The sequence below is a fragment of the Sesamum indicum genome, linkage group LG9 (assembly GCF_000512975.1).
Source record: "Sesamum indicum cultivar Zhongzhi No. 13 linkage group LG9, S_indicum_v1.0, whole genome shotgun sequence".
Taxonomy (NCBI): Eukaryota; Viridiplantae; Streptophyta; class Magnoliopsida; order Lamiales; family Pedaliaceae; genus Sesamum; species Sesamum indicum.
In genome coordinates this window covers 5,136,148-5,155,356 of record NC_026153.1, presented here as the reverse complement: position 1 = coordinate 5,155,356, position 19,209 = coordinate 5,136,148, and the positions used below count along the sequence as shown (strand labels likewise).

Sequence of the window (19,209 nt, the reverse complement as noted above, 5' to 3'; positions counted from 1 at the left end):
TAAAATTTTAAATTTATATTATATACTAGCTGTTGTGGCACGACGTCTCTAAATAAGTATAAATAATTTTACACACTTTAAAATGTATCATAAATTTAAAATTATATACATAAAATATAAATACTTAAAATTATAAAAATTAAATTATAATATTATAGATAATTCATAAAAATTAAAATTATTATTTTATATAATACAAATTTAATTAAAAAAACTTACACCCTAAGTCCACCCCCCCTCCCCCCCCCCCCCCCCCCCACCCCCCCCCCCCCCCCCCCCCCCCGCCCTCGGAGGGGGGCGAGGCCCCCACAGCTTGGGCAACAATTGTCCACTGGGAGATGTTGCATCGCCGCCTCTCTCCTGGGGCCGGAGACGCTATCCCCCCTCTCTGCTGAATCGTCGCCCCCTTATGTGAGGGGACGACAGCAATATCGGTGGCAGACGGGGGATGGATTGGGTTAGGGGATGGATTGAAATTCATAATACCATCATAATTTTGTCCACATAAACAAATTTCGGTCACTTTAAGAATTCGATGGCCGGGGTTTTATAATTAAAAATTTAATTTCGAGGTACCTTTTATTACCCTCTATATTTAGAGTTCTTGTTTTGTCACCCCTGATATACGGTACAGTAAATGCAATTAAATCAATTTTCATGTGCAATTATTCCATTGAGGATTAATATTTGATGGTTTAATATCAATTTTAATAAATTTTTTTATTGTAAATTCATATTATGTTTTATATACATAATATGCAATTATTAAATAAAATAAACGATATAACACGAATCTCAATAAAAAAATCAACTCAATTTCGAGCTACTTTTTCAGGGAATGGTATTATTATTTTATCAAGTAAATCATAATTTCAAATACTGACAAATGTAATAATTAATGAATATACTAATTATTAATATAAAATATAAAAAATTAGTCAATAATTACTATTAAAGTAGAGTAATAATTAATTGTTAATAAGATATGAACTCATGACCTTTTATTTATGGGACCCCAACTAAACTAAGCCTCATCAATATAAATAATATGATTAATGCAAAAGTAAAACGTCTTAATTATGATCAAAATATTTAAATTGCCTTTGTACTCAACCATATTAACTGCGTATGATCACCAGATAATTAAGGTAGATTTTGGTGCAATTTAAAAAGCGTTGGTGAGACGTAATTCGAAATAAGCAAAATCGTTGATTTCATATAATTATATGTTTTGAGCCTTAAGTTCCACGATTTCTACTTTATTTATCTTTCATCATAACTAATCAATGCTATAATGATGAGGATGAAAAATATCATGGCTGCCTGTGTGTGTGTATATATATATATATATATATATATATACGTAAGGTGCAATCTGTTTACTGCAAAACATATGTTATGAATCCGAGGAATTTTGATTAAAAGCTAAATATTGTGTCTCCTATGTTTTAATTTCACTGGATTTTTGAGTAGCTAATAATTTTGAAATAATTGTTGCATATTTTTCACTTTTTCTACATTAATATGACTGGCGATGTCAAATTAGTCTTTTTTTTCCTTTTCTTTCTTTCCTCAATTTTACCGCAAGCATTTTCATTTCACATTAAAGATAAAAACTAATTAATTCTATTTAAGACGGGAGCAAAAGAATTAAATCCCTCTAATAAGTGTGATTTCTTGAAGATTTGAATCATATCCATTCATAAAAATCTGTTGTAAATTTTAATTCGCTTATTATTGGACCAACAACTTGTTAGCAGTGGAATCACACATGAATACCTTTTAGACAGGAACGAAATTAAATACTTTGCCAACACGATGTGTATTTCTAATCGAGAATTTTAATTCAAGTAATTGTAAATTTTAGGCTACTAATACTAATATGTGTACTCTACATAGAAAAGTATATTTGTAATCGAGAATTTTGAATAACAAAAAAAAAATATTTCATTACTTTATAATTTGATACTTGTTAATTATAGTTTTGTGTTTAGTTTTAGACATTTTTCCTTGAAAAAGCTATCTTATGGATATGAGTAAGGGTTATGAACGTAAAGAATGGGAGTTTTCCAGCACAAACTCTTAATAGGTATTTGGATTTTGCTGAAAAGTTGTCATTTTATACTATATTTTGATATTTACTACTTCAATTATATTAAACGTCTACCGAAATTATGGCCGATACCTCTACTTTTAAGGATGATTGTATATATACGCATGTAATTTGAATAAACCTCAAGAAGATTTGCGTAATCAATGATGAAGAGGAAAAAAAAACAATCATTTTTATCAAGAACGTTAGTATGTTTTAACTGTATTACTGGAGGAAATAGATATGTAAAAAAATTCAAACTTGAAACCTTACTCGAGAGTGTGATAACTATCATAATCTATATCATGTTGGATCTAAAAAAAATTATTTGAGTTGCGTGTCATCGATTCTTTTTCAAGTATATTGTACCCTAATCTTTCCTAAGTTAATTTGGGATCGTTTAATAACAACTTATTAATCCTATCATAATTGAACATGTAATATGATGAAAATAGCACTCAAGAATATTAATCATACAATGCAAAGATTCTTTCAATGTCATAATTAATTGGAAGAAATTATTTTCACAAAATATGATCAACTCCCACTTACAACATAAATTGCACAAGGAACAGGAATAGTTTAATGAACAACTTTTGAGTTTAGAAGGCCCATCATCAAACAGTAGCAACATATTCTTATTCAATATTTTGTATTAATTCAAGAATTAAATAATCTCATAATATGAAGTACTGTTTGCCTTTGGTCATGGAAATGTATGACTAATATGAAAAGCTTGGCTTTTAAGTAAGAGGATCCTAACCAAGCTAGCAGCATGTTGTTTAAGCACTAGCTACAAGGGGCTTCAGCAGCACAAGAACATATATGGCTGCTTTGCATGCTGGTGGAATCACTTCAGCCTCCGGCGATGGAGAAGCACCGCCACCACCCACCGCAGGCCGGCGACGAAGCGGCTGGATCACCACTCCATTCATCATAGGTGTCTGATCTCTACTTTACACCACACACACACGAGGGAAGTTTTACTTATGTGTTGTATCATAGTAATATGGTGCAATTTTGATTTTAGTGTATTTGATGCAGCAAGTGTCGCCGGACTGACACTCGCTGGAGGCGGGTGGATGAACAATCTTATAGTGTTCTTGATCCAAGAATTCAACATCAAGAGCATCAATGCTGCCCAAATCAACAATGTTGCCTTTGGCTGCTCCAACTTTTTCCGTCTTAGCTGCCATTCTTGCTGATTCATTCCTGGGCTGTTTCTCCGTCATCTGGATCTCATCTCTCGTCTCTTTTCTGGTACATTATTTATATATATATAATAAAAAAAGTGAAGATACATCCTTATGTTTCTCTGTGACCAAAGTTATTGCCTTTTGAAAAGCACAGGGCCTAATTCTTCTGGAGCTAACTGTGACCGTTGATGGCTTGAGGCCTCCTGATTGTGAAACTGGCTCAAGTTTTTGTGCCAGCCCATCAAGAATCCAATACGCGATTTTGTTTGTAGCTTTGGCTCTTGTCTCCATGGGGCTAGGCGGCACACGCTTCACCCTAACAACAATCGGAGCCAACCAGTTCGATAGACTCAAGCACCAGACCACTTATTTTAATCTGTACTTCTTCACCTTGTATGTTTCTTCTTTTATCTCCGCCACAGGCATTGTGTATGTCAAAGACAATTTGAGCTGGGCTTGGGGCTACGGTATATGCATAGCTGGAAACGTGATGGGATCAGCCGTATTCTTGGCTGGGAGTCGGTTTTACTATCACTACAAGCCACAGGAGAGTCCATTTACGAGCTTGGCACGTGTGGTTGTTGCCTGTGTTAGGAAAAGGAACGCTGGGATCTCGTCTGAAAGAGCAGATTATTATGTGGAGATGCTGATGGAGTTAAAGGAGACGTTGAAGAGGCACCAATAAAAAGCATCCGGTAAAAATTCATTTTTTGATCAGATAATCTTTCATGGTAGTCTAGAGAATTAGTCTTATTTACTCAATGAACTTATTACAAGCTCAGTATTTTTTTCCTTGGGATCATCTCCATTCTTGGATGCATCTATCATCATTTTGCTGCTTTTTCGCTTATGCATAATTGTTTTGCTCTGCATTACAGCATCTAATCAATCATTTAGTGAGCATCTATACCGATTCTTTGCAACTTTATTCTCAGATGTGATCAGGTTCTCTCTATATATCTTGTGTTATGAGAAAGTTGGAATTCGAATAACGAATAATACAACCGGAGGCTTAATTTATCAATTGCTGATGGTCCACTTTTGGTGTTATCCGATCTTTTCTTCATGAATGGTGAAAAGGGATAAGATTGTTTTGGAATGGAATACTGATTTAACAACTTAAAAAGAATCTCCAAAAATTTCTGCAGACAACAAAATGCACTTTCTATGTTCTGAAATCCAATAGGCATCTTTTTTGTATTATTCTTGTCAACTCCAGCTCGTTGCAGGTTGTAAACACTGTACATGGAGTCGAGCTTTAAGCGTTAGAATTGGCTTTCTCATTCAACATGGAACCTGCAGCGGTCGTATACTAGTCTATCTGAAGCAAGTTCAAATAAACTAGTCTTATACTGAGCTCAATCTTTTACTAGTTAAGAATGAATACGACCTTAAACAAGCAGAGCATAGAAGAAAAGGTCCAAATAGCTTGAGAAGATCTATTTATTCAACTTTGTGGCTCATTATTTCCATCACTTGCATTGATCTTTTAGTCAAATTATACATGTATTAATGCCAGCATATATTAGTTTTGGCCTAAATATCAAGCAAAATAAACATTGGAGGTCAAACAGGAATATGATAAATCACTTCTCTCCTTCAATTTCTTCTTATGATATACATGTGCAGGATACTGAATCGAGCAGCACTCAAGACTGAAGGAGACGTCCTGCCGAACGGCTCGATTTCAAAACCGTGGAAAACTATGCACTGTCCAACAAGTAGAAGACCTCAAAACTCTTATCAGAATCCTCCCATTATGGTCAAGCAGCATTCTCGTATCCACCCCAATTGGAATTCAAGGCAGCCTCACAGTTCTCCAAGCTCTAACCACCCACCGCCACCTCAGCCACCGTTTCCAAATCCCAGCAGGCTCCATGATCGTCTTCACATTGATCTCCACTGCAATTTCCCTCACTCTATTTGATCACTTTCTTTGGCCCATGTGGAATAGAGTGGCAGGCAAGAACCCTACATCGTTGCAGCAAATAGGCATCGGCCACGCGTTCAACATCGCCAGCATGGCGGTTTCAGCCATCGTCGAGTCGAAAAGGTGGGCTGCTGCCACAGCCCACCACCTCCAAGGTGGGCCGATGTCAGTGTTGTGGTTGGTTCCGCAACTGGTAATTGTAGGTATCGGAGAGGCATTTCATTTTGCGGGGCAAGTGGCACTGTACTATCAAGAGTTTCCGACTTGTCTGAAGAGCATGGCCACTGCTATGGTGGCAATGCAGATTGGTGTGGCCTATTACTTGAGCACTGCTGTGGTTGACTTTGTTAGAAGAGTGACAGAGTGGTTGCCTGATGATATTGATGACGGGAGGGTAGACAATGTGCATTGGTTGCTGGTGGTGATTGGGGTTCTCAACTTTGGTTATTATCTGGTGTGTTCTTGGTTGTATAAGTACAAAAATGTTCATCATCAGGGTGTTTCTGTGTCATGAATAAAGTTGATCATCAACTATACGTAAAAAGATATTGAGTGCTGGTTTTGTGTTTTGTAGGGTTATTTAAGTTGTGATAATGGAGATGATTTTGTACTTAAATCTATCCTCCTTGGAGGTTTATATGAAGTTGCAAGTATAAAGAAGTTGTGGAAGGGATTCTGGTTTTGGAAGAAATTGATCATCAACTCTGAAAGATAGTGTTTGGCTTGACTCTTTGTAGGGTTACTCATGCATAACTTACACTATAATAAAAAATAATATTAAAGATAAAATATTAAACGGTAATTTTTAAAGTTGTTATTAAAAATACATTTAATAACAATGATTTTGATAATTGATCATGTCAGTATAAAGATGGCAATTTTAATTTTATATGATTCATTTCGACAATTTTATCTTACAACTTTATAAATTTTGTATATTAAGAACAAAAATTGTCATGATTTGCTAAAATGGTTGGTCTTCTTGTGGGATGCCCAGCTAGTAAAACACCGCAAGTGCAAGTCCAGCAGTCGTGTTCTTACATGTGTCCATATTGATCAGTTGGCTTGATTTACCACCCCTAATCGAAACACAACAGTAACTGACAAAAGGGATATAAGATTTCCTTGTCTGAGGCCCCCCATACGGTGTGAGAAAACCAAAGACAGTGTTCACAAGTAGAAAAAAATGGTAACGTATTGAGTTGATGCGTCATTTAAGGTGGCAAAATATTGTTGGAATGTCAAGTGAACTGGTTAAACCACGAGCAATTGATCGTGGGCATGAACTACAGAACTAGCACGGTTTCACCAGCAAGTCTATGTTGGAGTGCATATCATCTTTTGCTCCTTGGACTTCATCCACTTTTGCTTGCTGATTTTTCTTTATTCTGTTTCAACTATTTGATCAACTTTGAAAAAATGATACCTTAAATATGGTCGCATATACTTATAATTAAATCAAGAAACTTAATTTAGTATCCTTGGTTGATTATCATCATCACATAACTAATAATTGCATATTCCGTTGTGGTAAGAGAGATCCTCCCTAAATTTATGTGGCTTACGATGATGAATTTTATTCAAGATAAAAACTACATCTATTTGCAAGAACTCTTTTATTATTTCATAGATTAAAAATAAATTCCTCAAATAAAGAATAATTATAAAATAATTATTATTATTTTATCTTTAGTGAATTCTTTTTTAACAAAAAATATTTTTTTAAAAAAATTAATAAATTAAATAATTTATAAAGCATGCTGCGAATAAAATATTTTTAAAATTTTATATATAATATATAAAATTATAATTTATAATCTAGATGAACAGTAAAATTCACCACATCAACTTGTTGAATTGTTTCCATGTTTGACTGATTGAAAGCCGAATTTAGTAGTCATATCGGTTTTGGCTGAAAATGGTATATGGTGTATGGAAAAGTAAACCAGTAACAACCCCAATTAGGAAAACATCTGGCAAATAATTTTATTTAGTTTGGCGAGTATTACTTTATGTAAATTTTATAGATAATTAAATGACAAGTGTGGTGGGTACCATAGATTTAGTACTTTGAGAAAGACCTATACCAAAGATCGATATTTCAGTAAAGATGGACGCAAATTGCCCCAAGTCACTGGAAAGGATGAGCTCAATCTCATATCATGTGAGACAGGGAGGGGGGGGGCATTTTTTGGCAAATTTATTTTCCGGGAAAGTGATGACCATATATCATTGACTGCCAACAACAATGTCAAAAACCAACACATCCATCAAAAGAAGCACAAAACAGATCAACAGATCCGCCGAGTTTTGTAAGAATTAGAACATAAATTCTCAGAAATAGGCCAGGCCATCACTCCTCACTTCATGTGCACCACCCGCTACCTTACGCATCAGCAAAACTGCAAAAGTGTAGTATAGAAACATATAAGTGAAATCCTCATACACAAATACTAATAGAAACGTGGTTGCCATCATCAGCAGACCGAGCAAAGATTCAAGCGCCTTACCCCAACTCAGAGAGCTTCAAGTGAGCCTCTGCATAGTCCGCGAAGAAGGCATCCTCATCCTAAAACACAAAACACGACCATTAGTTCATACAGAAGCAGCTCACGAAATACAGTCGGCACACACGCAGAGTGGAGGGGGTCTACTAACCGCAGCATATTTCTCAACAAACGGGCGGAAGGCTGGGTCAGAAAGGAGAGCCTTGTCTGATGGCAATTGCAGAAGCCCTTCTTTCTCTCCACTTAGAAGCTCCCTGTTCACAATCAATACAATCAGAAGACTGCAGCAGCAGATGAGGCGAAGTAGTAATATAGAAGCACCAGTATTTCCAACAAGAAAATATGAGGTCATATATGTCTTTACTTGAAGTAAGAGTTGTCAAAGATGAGAGGGTTTGCAGTCCATGGTCCCTCAAATCCAGAACGTTCCTTGTGGCATCTTCCCTGCACGATAAAGCAGAAAATTATATAAGAGTTACCAGCATGAAACTTTTCCTATCTAGGAAAGGAAGAACAAAAAAATAGCTAATACACACCAAGGTGTGGCCACCAGAAAGCGCAACAATATCCTGGTCGGTCAGACCCATTTGTTTCACAAAAACATCCCTCAGGTGGTCAGATCCTGTAATAATGGATAAAGGTAAGACTCAGGAAACCCTTGCCATTTATAAGCACAAGGAATGTAACCTAACAAATTTGCTCAAGGTTATCTCATGTTTCTACCTAATTATCACAAAATTGCCAAATATAGAACGTTTTGAACTTACCCTTGGTAGCATCAGGCAAGCGACCCTCAACAGGTGGCTCCTCCTTGTCCTGAGATTTCAAATCGTGAACCCACTCAACAATCAAGCAAATAGTATCTTGCCGCAAGGACCATGAACAAGGAGTGCTTGTAATAAATTGCAGAATACCATAACACAAACAATGCCAACAATTTCAAACGATAATGAACCTCTTATCTTTCAACAGAATTAGACAAGCAACTGATGCCGAAAGCAGGACAATCCCGATATATACATTAATGAAACCCAGAGTTCTTTAATGAACCTATGTGCCGTAGAGACGTAGGGATCACACTTCAACTTTCAAAAAATAGAGTTAAAGAAAGAATAACATCAAAAAGAACAACCATACAGCATTAACAAGTAATTTCAGTTTTTTGTTATCAGCTAACATCATACCATCACACGAAATAGAATGTCTAAACATGTACTAAAGGATGCACCCACTAATTCAAGATGAAGAAATTTCACTAACCGGCCTTCCTGGGTGGAATGGAACTTCAGGTCCTCCAGTAACTTCAACAGCAACAACTCCAGCCAACTAAAGTCAATGAAAGACATGAATTGTTCAATTTTCTAACAACTAATGTTATGAGCTAAATTCAAATATATACAGCATTAAGAGAAACTACCTGATAGAAGTCAGCATGAGTAAGAGTGGGGAATTGATCCCTGATGGGTTGCAAGAGCCTGAGAGCAATGTCAAGACCATTGTTAGCAGCATGCCCCTGCTCAGCCTTGAATCTCATGGTACCAAAAGGACCACCAGTCTTGCTGCACTGCTCGAACGTACCAGCAGAGTGCCAACTACAATCACAGAGCACCAAAGTTGGATTATAAAAGAATAGATTACAAACACTTGGACACTGGGCATAATCGCAAAAGTTACATTGAGTTGAAGAGCTTGGAAATGTTAGGCTAGCACACGCTCACATGATGCCATCTATCAATCTCGTGTAACGAACAACAATAGTTTCACACCATTAAATTAAATGTTCTGCTTAAGCTTTTACAGCCCAGCAAATACTTATTTCTGGGATTTGTAATACAATCACATTTGTATTACTCCCGGAAACCAAAAAAACCAAAAAGACAAAAAACCAAAAAACAAACAATTAAACTCCAAGTGATCCAGTTATCTACTCCAATGCTTTTTATTTTGTGTAACTTATATTTTTCTCTCTTTTTTTTTTTTCTCTACAACTTCGGAGTCTCTGCCTTCTATCATCAAACTTGCCATGACCATCTTTTCTTCTGTTTTATATTTGTTTTGATTTGTTCAAGTAAATTGTAATTTAATTATTAACATCAATAAGAAAAATCAATAAATATCTTCAAAATAGAAAATTTAAGTCAAAAAACAAATATTCATAGTTTTTAATTAATTATGCACACTACCATGCATATTAGTTCCAATAATAAATCAGTCAAGGATTCCTTACTTTCCAGAAAATAAGTATAACAAACCTAAATTTCCTAAAATCCTAAATCGATTTATGGCAGAAAGTCAAAACCATAAAATGACAAAATTACTAAGTATCATACATCTAAATCTAAATCTAGAAAATATTGATCAAAAACAATACGAAAAAATTAGTACAAAAACATACGCAAGGCGGAGCATGATAGGAGCGCAGTTCTTCTCAGCGATCAAACCCCTGAGCTTCTTCTTGCATTTGTCAACGGCCTTCAGGTACTCCTCACTCACGGTTGGATAGTTCTTCACCATTTTCACCGTTACCTACAATCATAGTCATTGCATCAACACAAAAACAAGAAAATCAAACACATTCTCACAGAAACAACCACTTCAACGACAGAAATGAAAGAATCTGATCTCCTCCACCATCAGAAACACATAAAGAAACTGCAATAAATCACACACACGCACACAAAGTCAACGATGACAAGATAGCTCAAATCGACACCGATCGGGAGTAAAATCCAAAAAAACACAGTTATGATCGAGGAAATATTGAGTCCACTGACCCGAAAATACACAGAGAGACGAAACGCTTAATCCCTAGAAATGTGAGTGTGGAGGGCACAAGCAGTGAGCTGGAGATGTAGGGGAAAAGGGAGCGATATATATAGATACAGGAGGGGGAAGTTTCTAGAATATTAAATTGCAACCCTGGGATGATGATGATCGTGAGGATGGTGTTGCGTTTGGGGAGGACGGCTGAGATTGGTCCGAATTGACGGTTGGCGATCTAGTGGTAGGTGAGGAATTGAGAAAAATGAGTGATGTTGAGGTGGAACAGGGCGAAGCCATGAAGATGGACTTTTTGGTCGTATTATTTTTGGATTGTAATGACGAAAATGTCCTTTTGCCTTTTTCCTAGGGATTAAGGAGTTTCTATCCTGTGTGGCATGTTCCCTGCTCAAAATGGTAGAGGTTGTGCCTGGCATGAACTTTTGATCGTAGACTAATAATATGGAGTACATTACACGTGTACTTAAAGTTGTTTAAAATAAGATATATAATCTTTTGTTCAATTTTTTATGGATAAGAAATACCTAAAACTATAATTTAATTCAAAAACTTAATTTATAAATAATAATAGTAATAATTTATACACAAAAGGAGAAGATCAATTTTCAGAAAAATTAAAAATGAAAATGAATTCAAATTATATTGAAACCCGTCAACGATTAGGACGAGATTTGAAGCCATAAATGAATTTTGGGACGGGTCTTGGTGTTTTGTACCAAATATATTTCAAAAATTTAATTATTTTTAATTATTATTTTATATGAAGTATATTTATACATTTATTAGAAAAATGTGCATGTTTTAGTTATACTTACATATAATATTAAATAATAATATTTTTATAGATTAAAAAAATAACAGAATAAGTATTAATTCTAATGCATATACGAATAATATATATTTCAAAAGCTTTTATATTTTAAAATCACGCACATATAAACTCATAAAAAAATTTAATAATATTACTGGGACGTATTTATAAAGTATTAAAATTTTAAAAAATACATTTACTTTTAAACATTTTGAAAATCCTAAATTTGGTTGACTTTACCGGATCTAACCCATAGGATCCGGAGGCCTAAGGATCAGGTCCTGCATTTTGAGGAACACATTCTAAAAATAGGGGATGTAAGCGGGTGCAGGGGATGAAGAGAGGGGGAGAGGGTAAGATAGGGAAGCGGAATTAAGCGTTGAAAGGGGAAGTGTGAACGCAAGGAATTAGACGGAGATTCCATGGGGCAATTCCAATAATCGAGCGTATGCAAATAGAAAAATGATCAAATGGACGGGAAGCATCGTGCAACTGCGGACCCCCCAGCCAGTCCCCCATACATTTGATTTGTACGACGTCTGCAGAATGTGAAGGCAGCATATGCCCCAGCCCCTCCCCCACCCAGGGGGGCGATCATCATTTTTTTAAAATAATAAATTTATTTTTATAATTTATAATAATTCCTATAATATAATTGTTTTCAACTCATTTTTAAAGCCGTGTAAGACTAAAAACCCCCTAAAAAATATCCAATTGGCATGTCATGTCATTTTTCCTGTCAAAAATTAAAATTTCGGCCACTGAAAGATAAATTTCATCAATTTTCAAACTTAATGGAGTTATAAAAAATGGGCATAATTATCAAATTAAAATTATTATTGAACATATTTAATGGACTAAAAACATAAGTTTTTCTATAGAAAATTAATTTTATATAATATAGATATAACATATGTATGTTTTAATAGGTCCAGGTTGACCATGAGGGGCATTTTATTCGTTGTCCCTAAAAAAATAGACTCAAGTTGACTATGAGGCAACGTGAGTCATTATTCATAATATAGGGGTAATTTTTATATTTAAATTTTCATAGGATTTTTTGTTGATATTTCCATATCACAAGTGGGTTACAATGACTTAACCTTTTTAAATTATATTGACAATCTTATATTAATTATAAATGAAAAGCTTTAGCTAATTATAATTTTTAAGGCCTTTGCAATTTAGCAAGATGTATTTTCAGGATAAAATCATGATACTGATATAAAGTCAAAACGAATAATACATCTCATCAAGTCATAAGCTGTGTTTTTTTCAAAAAATTGATAATTTGATTGGTTTTTATTTTTTGCTCAAGTAAACTGAAACCCATGGAATATCGATTTAAAAAAAATACATATTGCATTATAGTTTTATAAATATATATATATATATAATAAGCTTGATTTTATCTAGTTTTAAATATAATAAACTAACATGAAAATTACTAAATCTGTTTAAATTTACTAATTTTATTTAGTTGCAAATTTAACTGAGATTACTTTTTTAAATTTAATTACTAATTTCATTCAATTTTAAATCGATTAGTTTGGAACAACACCGAATCGAGCAGAAAAAATTTTGAGTTTTACCGAACCAAGGTATTCAGTACGTCATTTCGGCGTATGCTTAAATTCGATTCGGTTAACTGAAATGAACACCCTTAATGAAAAGGAGACATTAGGATTTATAATCCAAAATCAAACTCATCATCTACAGTTGATGTGGGATGTTTGTCTGTGTCAATTTCTATTTACCTACTAAAATCTTTCATTTACAGTGTTAAAATATGTCTATCATAAAATTTTTCTATGAGATTTTTGTAGTAATTTTTAATTTTAAATAGATTTTTTATTTAAAATTTATCATTTTATTATAAATACGCATAAACTATATTTGACTAACATAAACTATTTATGAAAAAAATACACATAAAAATGTATAAGTTTTGATATAGTCATCCGTATCATACATATAATTTACAAAATTTCATGTTATATTAGAATTATATAGTTCATATTCAATTACATGAATATACATTTAAAATACATCATTTCATTACTAAAAAAAATATGAAATTAATATATTTTACAATACAACACAAGTCTAATATATTTATAAGCATTTAGATATAAAACAACAACAACAACAAAAAGGGGTATTTTAAATGTTCAAACAATTATGACCTTACAAATTTTATACAAAGGACATAATAGTTTCTAAACTATTATCATATATCTGATTTTTTTTTTATTGCCTTTTTAATAGAGAGGAACACTTGATTTTTATTTTCTTTTTAAATAAAAACGATGAACTGTTATTAATTAAAATAAATCGATTACAATTACAATTATTCTTGTCAACATTAATATTAAGAAAGACTAATACAATAATTAAATCCTACTTAACAATACCTACTATTATAGGAGATAACAACACCTACTATGCAGTAAGCAATATCGCACGCACATGGCGTAGTTCGAAACCATAATTTTTAGGATCATGGGGTTTTAATTTCGCCAATTGAATTAAATCTCGTTGATCGAGACGCTTTATTCTTGAAAATAGCAAAAAACAAATAGAATTGGCAAAATGTAGGGCCCGCGTCACCAAAAAATGCACAATACATTGGAACTAAAAAAAAAAGACATATGGCAAATTACAGGGCATTATTGTGATTATGAATTTATGCTTTTAAAAGAAATAATAAAATAATTACATAGTACATCATGAGGATTATTATAACTCATCAACAACTCCACTAACAATCAACTTTTTAACAATTTATAAAAAAACAAAGTATTAAAATAGACGTCCGTGCAGTGTATTAGAGATACAAATAGTTGAAATTTGAAGGGGACATTAATGATTGATCCAGCCCCAATTAAATTATCCATAAGATCGGATGATTTAATAAAATTTATCAAGTATTGACTTTTACATATTAATTGGTGAAAATTAATAAGAATATTGTCCAAAATAGTGTGCTGTACTTATTTTGAATTGGGCAGCATTGAGTAATTCAACCCCCGTTTCTCGGTTGGATTACTTATTTAACTCAATCCCACATTTTTCCTAATCAAGAATGTATAAAACATGTGATACAGGTGTTTTATAAGTTCAATGAGTAAATTGAAATCTACCTACATGTGATATAAAAAATGGATAAATAGCCCCCTTATAAAAAATAAAATAATAATTTACTCACTTTAATGTTTAAAAAAAGTGCAAAATGCCCCCTGGACACTAGTGGTGTTGCGCACGCTCGAATATTCTTTTTTTAATCTTTATGTTACAATTATTGGATCTGATATAATATAAATCAACAATTTATATTCTATCTATAGTAATCTACAGTCGAGATCATATGTTACTTAATCTATGATCAATCCCTTATCTCTTCAAATCAATGATTGAAATTTATTCTCATATATTTATTTATATATAAAATTTATAAAAATATGAAAACATACAAATAATAAAAAAAAAATGGTATGGTCCCTCACGCATACCACCCCCTGTTCTGCCATCGCCCCCACCTCTTCCCCCGCCCCTGCCCCCGCTTTCACCTCCCGCCTCCACCACTGCCTCCCTCTGCCTCTATCTCCCCGCCTGCGACTCCACCTCCATCTCCCCGTCTGCGCTTGCGCCTCTATTTCCCCCTGCCTCTCCCTCCGCCTGTGTTGCCACCCTCTTTTTTTTTATGTAATTCTTTTAATTTATTTCTAAATTATGTATATATGTATATCTATATATGTGTACGTATATTATATGTATCATTTATTATATAAATCTATTTTTGTAAATTTATTTTTATAATTTGATTAAACTTGAGCCATTAATCTGACTCGAATGGATGTGAATCATTGAGATATATATCAAGTATAGATCATTGATTTAATCAGAAAAGATATATACTATCGATTTGTTTAGTAGATCTGAATCGCTTATGTATATATATATATATAACAAGATCTAACAATTAATGATCGAAGGTATAACAGTCATTTTATAGCAAAAAATAAAGCAAAATCGCACCCAATGTGCATGTTGCATACCTCCTCAGTTAAGGGGGCGTTTTGCACATTTTCTTAAAATTGAGGGAGGTTAAATTAGTGTTATTTTTTTCACAAAGGGATTATTTATCCATTTCCTGTATCACAGGTGGATACATTGCACAGCTGAAACTTGTTTCCGTCTGACAAATAAGTCCCTCAATTGGTATAAAGATTATCTGGAAAATTACTTCATCACATGCATTAACGCATGAAAATGTATAAGAGTTATTCGGTTATAAAAAAAATTATCTGACCTGCAATAAGTATAGTTATTTATTGTTAATATCAATAAATTTAATAAATTTTGACCAACGAAAGTATTTATTAATAGATGCAAGCAAACATCAGGTGTGCTAAATATAAATTTTCAAATTACAAAAAATTTAAGTATATCTACACCAAATTTTAGGAGCTCGGGTGTGATTATTCATCTTAAATATTATAATATATAGTTTTGAATTGTGTGTAGATTACAACTTTTAGTCATGAGTTGTGGTGTGACCCCACAATCACATCAGCATCACATTGACGATAACATTTGGGAGTACGTCAAAACCGGCGCACTCGATCAACCTCACCTTAGTTATTAGTATTTTTTTTTTTTGCTGATCAATCATATGCTGGCTAACCCCGCCTTAGTTATTATTGAGTGTGGAGTAGTGAGTAGCCTCATCTTCATACTCGTCCCTGATTGGACCAAGCTTCGGAACACCATGTTGCCGCGTGTGCTCCCCCACACACGACGGCGCGATAATATGAATCCGCATGTGATTGTAACCCATGAATTTTTATAATATGATAACATTTGTTCATTATAAAGTTTATAATCTCTCTCTGTTTAACATACTAAATACTGAAATATTATTATTATTTGTATTTTTTTATGTATATATATATATATATGTGTGTGTTTATCAATTATCTTAATGTAACTATTTTTGTATCTTACTTGGCAAAAATAATTTTTTTTTATCATTTTTAATACTTATTCTTTTTTTAATTTTTAATACAAACCATTCGTATTATCAAAAGAAATTCAGTAAATATTAAAACTAAATCGATTAATTTGGTTTAGTATTTTGTATATCATTTTGACCTATCAAGTTTTGATTTATCAAAATTTAATTTGATTTAATTTATTGAATAAATATTCTTAGCATCAAGTATGCTAATGATCTGGACGTTAAAAGATCGTTCATTCTAATTAGATTTAGCCACGTTAAATTAATTAAATTTCAATTTGCAAATATTGATGTACTTATGAATGAGTCTATTTAAACTATAACATAAGTGTAATATATTCATTATAATTAAATTTTGTTAGACCGAAACCCAATTTAAACTAAATTTTTGTAAACCAAATATAGATTTTTAATATAATTATTATTCACTAAAAACTAAAAATAGTTGAAGGATTTATGGGTGAGCTTATAATTTTTTTAAAAAATATTTCGTATGATATTTGAAAATTTATAAGATATTAAATATATACATATATATATGTTTTAAATGGGCTTATAAGATTAAAAAATAAAGGTTGAGAGCTTATAAACACCTTAGAAGAAATAAGAGGTTCTCAACTTATTTTTATAATTTTAACATAGTTTTTATCTTAATAATTATAATAAATTATAATGAACTCATCTGAAATTTGATATAATTATGAAAATTCCCTTGTTGTTTAAGAAATTATAAATTTTTTCTAATATTTGATGAAATTTTGTAATTTTTGAAAGAAATCTGAAATTTTCAACTTTGCCCTTTCTGTATTTTTTAAATATATATATATAAAACACTAGGATGAGGTGAATAAAAAAATGTAAAGAAAAATATCTGCTTAGTCCATAAAAAAATATATTATAATTCATAGTTTCAATGACATTTTGGTCAATTCATCGCAAAAAAATAGATGAGAACTTAGAGAAAACTAACGCGTTGTACTAATTATTAGACAGTCGTTGAAATCAATATGGGTATTAGTAACTTTTCAAACAACAAGGGGATATTTATAATTATAGCAAACATCACGAGAGCTTGTTGTAATTTATTCAAATAATTAAAATAATCATATCAACATCTTATAAGCTTTATAATTTTATTTTATCCAAACACTTCAGGAACTTATTTCTAAAATAAAAATCTAATTTATTATAACCTCAAAAAAAATATTCCCTATGTTTGGTTTTATATTTTTGTATTTTCATAGACAAGATAAAACACACTCAATGTTTGTTTTTTTTTTACACCTTATTTGTGTGTTTTTTTATTTTTCAACTTTCTATATATAATATATATATACACACTTATATATATAATATAAAAGAGACATGATTTTATAATGAACAGTAATTTTTATCTCTAAAAACTACAATATTAAATATATAATATTTACATATACACATATTTATATATAAAAATATATAAATGAGATATGATTTGACAACGAACAATGTTCTTGTCTCTCAAATCCAAATATAAACCTACACTATTTATTTTAAAATATTTTAAATTACCTCAAAACACAAATCCAAACATATCATTTATCTCCAACACACATTTATTTATCTTTTATCTTTCTCTCTCTGTTTTGAAAATACCAAACAAAATACGCAAAATACAAATTCAAACATTGATTAATTTTGAGCTCCGATTCAGAGGTTAAATCAGTATCGGGATTGGGCCCAGAGTTGAAATCTAATGGATTTAAGAATATGGACTTCCGGGCCCATAGCTCGTCTAGGCCCAACACAGGTAATGGAGCTCTCAACACAAGAGATTCCGTGTATAGAAACACAAAATTCTCAATTCAAAAACAACCTTTGAATGAGGCTAAGGGGCAAATGCAGCACAGTTTTCCCATTTCTGGCTTAATTAGACTTTAAATTAATTAAAATTAGTTGTCATGACACGTTGTTTTTATATATATATAATAAATAATTTTTTATATTTTAAAATATATTATAAATAAAAATAAATTATATAAATCAATATCATTAGAAAGAAAGAAAAAAACGAAATATAATTTATTAGTTAATATGAATACATTAATTATTTTATCAATTGAAGGGCATTTTGACTTTATAAAAAATTAGTACAACGACATTAATCGTTATGTGTGAGTACAAATTCGCTTTTTTTTTTCTATATTAGTATAGATAAGAGAATTTTTTACAACTAATTATTTCATCATTGAATACTATATTTTGTAATTGAAATATTTTGAAGAACAAGCAATCAAGAGATAGCATGTGACGCTCACATGTCACGTATAATGTGGGATGCAAAATCAAATTTAACAAAACAATCTAAATTTTTACGTAAAAAAGTAATCAATATTTTAAAATTAAGAGTGTATATAGTTAGATTGGATTATTTTTAAACTAAATTTTTTAATTAAATCTAATAAGTATGAATTGTTGCGAAATTAAATGAAATTGTATAACTATTTAGTCGAATTGAACATTTGGCTATGTTCAACTTATTCAGTGGTCAAAATTAATTTGTGGTTTCGCCAATCGTATATCATATATGGCAGGAGAAGAGTAATAGGATGTTTCATGATAAAATAACAATATCAGACGATCTAACTAGGAGAATAATCGAACAAATCAGAAGAAAGATCGTAGACTAGAATATTTGTTATACGTTCCAAAGGTCTGTATTCGATTTTAATTCAATAAGCATATAATATAGGAGCTTAGTTTGTACATTATTCTCTTATTTATTAATGCAAATTACATTTTTTCAAAGGAAAAAAAATCAATATAGTATATGATTTGACCTAGAATTCTATTGGTGGTACATCCATATCAATCACATAAAGTAAAGAGAAGG

General features: G+C 32.0%; 2 protein-coding genes across 2 annotated transcripts; one reads left to right on the top strand and one right to left on the bottom strand.

The window, feature by feature from the left end:
- Positions 2,701-7,564, top strand: LOC105170865 (protein NRT1/ PTR FAMILY 2.7-like). Its single transcript, XM_020696716.1, is given in 6 exon segments — positions 2,701-3,032; positions 3,137-3,272; positions 3,274-3,352; positions 3,443-3,963; positions 4,918-4,987; positions 4,989-7,564. Coding segments are annotated over 6 exon segments (1,665 nt in total). The 5' UTR covers positions 2,701-2,917; the 3' UTR covers positions 5,733-7,564.
- Positions 7,418-10,658, bottom strand: LOC105170682 (L-ascorbate peroxidase 1, cytosolic-like). Its single transcript, XM_011091553.2, has 10 exons — positions 10,500-10,658; positions 10,121-10,251; positions 9,143-9,317; positions 8,986-9,051; positions 8,493-8,541; positions 8,262-8,347; positions 8,090-8,169; positions 7,877-7,979; positions 7,729-7,787; positions 7,418-7,620 (listed from the first exon to the last, which is right to left on the bottom strand). The coding sequence occupies exons 2-10, from the start codon at positions 10,237-10,239 to the stop codon at positions 7,605-7,607; spliced, it is 753 nt and encodes a 250-aa protein (XP_011089855.1). The 5' UTR covers positions 10,240-10,251; positions 10,500-10,658; the 3' UTR covers positions 7,418-7,604.